General features: G+C 39.9%; 1 protein-coding gene across 1 annotated transcript in view; it reads right to left on the bottom strand.

Moving 5' to 3' along the window:
• Window positions 1–280: 280 nt before the first annotated feature.
• plpp4 (phospholipid phosphatase 4) overlaps window positions 281–6000 on the bottom strand; it is a gene marked incomplete at its 5' end in the record, with an annotated part of 108319 nt that continues 102599 nt past the window's right edge. Inside the window, 2 exons of the mRNA XM_038960108.1 lie at window positions 281–492; window positions 4600–4770. Coding sequence (XP_038816036.1) covers window positions 281–492; window positions 4600–4770 — 383 coding nt within the window. The remainder of the gene's footprint in view (window positions 493–4599; window positions 4771–6000) is intronic.

Genomic DNA, 6000 nt, shown 5'->3' with positions numbered 1-6000 from the left:
CCTTATTTTCCTTTTTTCATATTTTTATTGCCTTTTTGCTCCAGCAGTGTTGTCCTATATTCCTACACATATACAGCCTCTCTAAATACTCCTGATTCAGGCATGTAAAACAAACAAAGAGCGAGGGTGGAGGAAGGCGAGAGGCTGGGAGAAAGATTGAGAGTGGGAGAGGGGGTACAGTCTTGTCCACATCTCAGTCTGTGTGAGTGAGAGGGGGTTAGGTATTCCTTGGGTGGGTGTGAGGCTAGGTGCCAGGTCTGGGTGTAGGGGTGGGCAGGAGTCATACAGGCCCCACTGTCAGCCCCTTCAGAGGCATGCTGGTGGTGTTCTCGGTGGGCAGGACCAGGGGATTGCCATGGGCAGAGACGAGGTGGGGGGCTTTGGCCAGACTGGCGTAAGGCAGATGGCAGTCCGTGTGCAGGAACGGGGGGTAGTGCTGCCGGTAGCAGATGTAGGCAAAGAGCAGGCCGATCACCCCTCCAACAAAGGCATCTGGGGAATAATAATAATATATTAATAATGTACATATGCTACTTACCGTAGCAGACGTTTTTTTCCAAAAGCAAGTTACAGTATAGTGAGTGCATACATTTTTTGTATGTCTATGTGAGTGATATCCACAACAGTTAGTGCCACACTCCTACGAAATTAACCACACTCTACCACACACAGGAGTATTGCTAGATTGCACTTCAGGTCTCAGAAATCTACCGTAGGAAATACATGTGGGTACTTAGTTTTTTATACAGTGGATGAATCATTGATGATTTACTTAATTAATGATGTCTATATTGGAAATGTCAGCTAGTTTAGTTTTATCAGTTGCTCTTGTGAACGTTGGGCTAAGATCGGATGAACTTTGGGCTGATGTCACTACTGGGCCTGGCTGAATCTCAACATGTACCTGGCTTGGACAGACCCGTCTGTCACTTTGTCACCATAGCTGAGAACAAAATGATTTCCTCGTCATGATCAATGTTTGAAAATAAGTGCTAAATTGTAATGTTGATTTGTGATCCAATAAAAACAATTGTTCACAAACAAATACATTGTAATGTTGTAGAGAGAATGAATAACTAATGCATTAGACTGGCTGAACTAGACTCAAAAAGATTTTTGGAAACAATTATTTATCTATCCAGCTGGATAAAATTAAGTTAACACCTGCACCATAAATTGTGCTTGAAAATAGATTGTCCACATTTGTCACGACTCCCACCGAAGGTGGCTCCCCTGCCTGTTCGGGTGGTGCTCGGCGGTCGTCGTCGCCGGTCTACTAGCCGACACCGATCCCTTTTTCCTTTTCTGTTAGTTTAGTTTTATTAGTTGCACCTGTTCCTGTTTGTTTCTTGATTTTTGGTCTATTTAAGCCTGTTAGGCCCGCCTAGGTTTATGCGGGATTATTTGTGTTCTCTGTCGGTTGTGGATGCGTTTTAGTTTGTTCTCCGGATCGTTTGCCCTGTGTTTGGGCTGGTCAGTGTTTATGCGCCCTGTTTTTGGCGTGACCGTTTTGTGCCGGAGCAAATAAACTAATAATCACTGAACCCTCTGCTCTCTGCGCCTGACTCCTACCCACCACTCCTAGTAAACCGTGACAACATTCCAATGTCCATTGTAGCATCCCACTTAGACATGTCCAATTAATAATTTAAACTAGTGTATGCTAGTGCGGATTGGAACAGAGCCAGTAGTTTCTCCTGTTGATGGCCAAGTTGAACTATACAGTCGAGATGGAGGACTATTCTAAAAGTAGGGATACTACAAACTAATGATGTGGAGGCTCTGTCACTGAGCTGGTGATTTGAAACGCATCGTAATATGTACAGAGTCATCTAAATGTTGATGGTGTTGATGCTTCAGTACGTGTCCCTTCTCCAATGCTGGAGCTGAACCAAGACATTTACAAAGGACCCGGGGGGGCTACAGCATCCCTTAATGGGGAAGCGTGCATGATGTTATCCACGCAGCACTGTTCACAGAGCAGGGTAATAGGAGATTGGGCCCCTCAAGTTTAATGATCCAAACCACTGCTGCATCCTTCTTATTTCCTACTTTAGAAAATGTACATAAAAAAGGTGTAATATTCTTCCTGGGGGTGTACAGTATATGAACAGATTTGAATAAGATTGAATGGTGCTAAAACGCTGTCAGTTCCACTTTAATGTAGTGTTTTTGCAGGTTGTATTATACTGCAGTATTTTTGGACTAATATGCTGCAGTATTTACTGTCGTTTTTTGCAGACTGTAGTATTATTGCAGAAATTACTTTAGTATTTACTATCTTTGACATAAAATGGAGGCTTTCTCCTTCAGAAAACCTCTGGAGAAATACTAAAAGGCCACTTTAGGTAGGACTTAACAAATAGTTAATCACTTGCACTCTTTTCTATAACCTGTAGGGAAGGCATTATATAATACATTCTTGTCATGTAGGTTTCTAAATTATAGGTGGCACAAATTGGGCTATGGGGGAGGGGAATGGGCAGGGTATATGCAATAATAAAAACATTTGTGTTTTTGCAGACTGTAGTTTTTTTGCAGACATTAATGTAGTATTTTCTATAGTATTCTACAGCATACTACAACATTTTATAGTAAGTACTACACATGATCGATAAATACTACAGTGTATAGTATAGAATTCTATGGTATACTACAGTTTACTACATAATTATATAGTATATACTGTAGTATTCGATAGTAAACTCTAGTTTTTTTTCATATGCGATCCCTCTAAAAGTAATTAGTGGTGTCTGACAGCAACGTCGCCTAACGCCTAATTTCTGCTGTCACTTTATCACTGGACATCAAATCTCTCTCTCTTTCTCCCCTCTCTGGTTCTTTCTCTCACTCTCTCTCAGGAAATAATTACTCAATGCTGTGTGCTTGCTTTCTGTCTCTCTCTCTATCCCTCTCTTTCTGGACATTACTGTCCATGTTGGTGGGGATTGAGGAACAGACAGCAGTTAAGACACCATAGAAAATGTGTTACTGTCATCGCCAATGTTTTGAGATTCACACACTTATCAGCCTCTTCCTTATAGGAACCTCTAATTACCCCTGTGTGTGTGTCTGGCAGGGTTTGTGTGTGCATGTGTTTGTGTGATTGTTTGTGTGAGTGTGTGAAAGAGAGAGAGACAGGTTTCCCTTTTAGACCTGGAGACTCGGTGCCCTGCGGTCTACATCTTATTCACATGAGTTACACTGCTACACCCTGGTTAGCTTTCTGTTCCTATCTCTTGGTTGATTACTTGATGACTGTGGTTCATATATTGACATCAGTGTTGTCTCAGTGGTGATGATACACTTGCTGTTACATAAAGTGTCTTAGCAGAGTAATGTTAACAAGACAGCACCATATTTGATAAACCACCCCATGAAAAAATTCTATAGCATACTATAGTATAAATACTATCGTATTCATTGTATAGTTTTTGCAGACTTTCTTGTAGTATTCACTGTAGTATACTGTAGTTTACTGTACTATTTACTGTAACTATAGCATAAATACTGTAGTGAAAGGAAACTGTAACATATACTGTAGTGTTTTTGTGGACTGTACTATACTGTAGTGTTTTTGCAGACTGTAGTAAACTGTATTTACTGTAGTGTTTTTGAAAACATCACTGTAGTATTTACTATAGTGCTTTTGATTTATTATCTGTGACATAAAAGTGGAGGATTTCTCCTTCAAGAAACCAACTAGAGACATACAAAAAAAAAAACGGACCCTAACCTGTAAGTAGGACTAGGGTCTGAACAGATAATTCAGCCCTTTTGCTCTTTTTCTATAACATATACGATGTAATACTTGGCATGTAGGTTTCTCAGTTATGGGTGGCACAAATTACAATATGGGGAGGGGAATGGGCAGGGTATATGCAAATTAAATACTTTAGTAGTTACTATAGTTTAACAAGTGTAGTGTTTTTGCGGACTGTAGTGTTTTTGAGGTCATTACTGTAACATTTACTACAGTGCTTTTTGCAGATAATACTGTAGTATTTCCTATAGTGTTCTACAGTATACTACAACATTCTATAATAAGTTCTACACATGATCGATGGATACAACCATGTGAAGTATAGTATTCTATAGTATATCACAATTGACTATAGTAAACGGTAGAATTTCTTCATGTGGGCATAATGATTTATAGATAGGGCTTTGGTTCCTAACTAAACCTACACAGGCTTACAGATGCTACACAAACAGTTAGTCAGTATGTATCCTGACAGACCTTGGGCCTTGAGTGCTGGCATAGATCTAAATGATGTAAAAGTACATTACCAGCCAACAGTTTGGATACCTACTCATTCAAGGGTTTTTCTTTATTTTTACTATTTTCTACATTGTAGAATAATAGTGAAGACATCAAAACTATGAAATAACACATATGGAATCATGTAGTAAGCAAAAAAGTGTTAAACAAATCTAAATACAGTAGATTTTAGATTTTAGATTCTTCAAAGTAGTGACCTTTTGCCTTGATGACAGCTTTGCACACTCTTGGCACTCTTGGTAAGTCACATGGTCAGAAAAAACTCCTCGACCTAAATGGCATATCTGCTGGTTAATTTGGATGTGACTGTGACAGACCTTGCCAGTGGTGTTTGTAGTCACAGGTGCGGGACAGGGCGATCATCACAGCACTGTAGAGGGGCAGCAACATGGCACACAGACGCCAGCTGCGCCCACGGCCCTGGTCCGTGAAGCAATGCAGCTTTCCAGCCAGGTAGAAGGAGGTGAAGCCCAAGCCAGAGAATGCAACTGAGGGATTGGGGGAGAGAGGGAGAGGGAGATGGGGAGTGCAAAGAAGAGAGAGAGAGAACAAACAGCAAAACATATTCATGATCAAGTACAAATCTTAGAATTAACTATTAAAGACTACCAGAACACACTGGATTCTCCAATTACATTGAATGAACTACAGGACAAAATACAAACCTCCAACCCAAAAAGGCCTGTAGTGTTGATGGTATCCTAAATTAAATGATGAAATATACAGACAACAAATTCCAATTGGCAAAACTTCAACTCTTTAACACCATCCTTAGCTCTGGCATCTTCCCCAATATTTGGAACCAAGGACTGACAGACCACATATTCACCCTGCACACCCTAATTGCCAAACAAACAAACCAAAACAAATGCAAAGTCTTCTCATGCTTTGTTGATTTCAAAAAATTTGGTATGAGGCTCTGCTACCCAAATTGATGGAAAGTTGTGTTGTGGGAAAAACATATGACGCTATAAAATCCATGTACACAAACAACAAGTGTGTGGTTAAAATTGACAAAAAACGGATAAAATAATTTATATGTTGAAAGATAATGATGAAATAATTCCACTCTGAAACCATATAATTGTATGAAATGTATTAGAGTCATAAATCTATAATCTAATGATGTGTGTAGTTTTAGTCAGAATTAGAACAAGGACCTTTTGTTCCTTTTTAGTATATACGCAGGGTGCAAGTGTGAAACAAATGATAAGAGGAGCTATCGACAGACAAGCTGTAATACTGTGTTCCTTACAGGACATTCTGTCTCCACCCGTGGAAGGGAGAAACTGTTAGGCTTGCAGAAAATGATGAAACATGTTGCAGATTAAACAATGTATCTGTATAGTGGAAAAATACAGACTGTCTGAGCAAGGTGTAGCTTAAGATTTGAACTTGTATGTATGTGCGTAGGATACCTACTGTTTGTGTGTGAGGTATGTGCGTAAGGAGCCAGTATAAAATTGATGTTTTTGTATTTGGACGTCAGAACGTTCTCGTACTTTTGTAAGTTGGGACTTGTCTGTATCATTCAATCGGAATCTTACAAACTCTGGGTTGCAGACTGAGTAGATTAATTTAAGTTAATGAACATTGATAACAACATTCTCATAACAAAAACACACACCTTTCTGTCCACAGTGCCGTGGGGTGAGACAGGGATGCAGCTTAAGCCCCGCCCTCTTCAACATGTATATCAACGAATTGGCGAGAGCAAC

The sequence above is a fragment of the Salvelinus namaycush genome, chromosome 22, assembly GCF_016432855.1.
Source record: "Salvelinus namaycush isolate Seneca chromosome 22, SaNama_1.0, whole genome shotgun sequence".
Lineage (NCBI taxonomy): Eukaryota > Metazoa > Chordata > Actinopteri > Salmoniformes > Salmonidae > Salvelinus > Salvelinus namaycush.
Note: the sequence above shows the minus strand (reverse complement) of the source record. Positions and strands in the feature narration are given on the sequence as shown.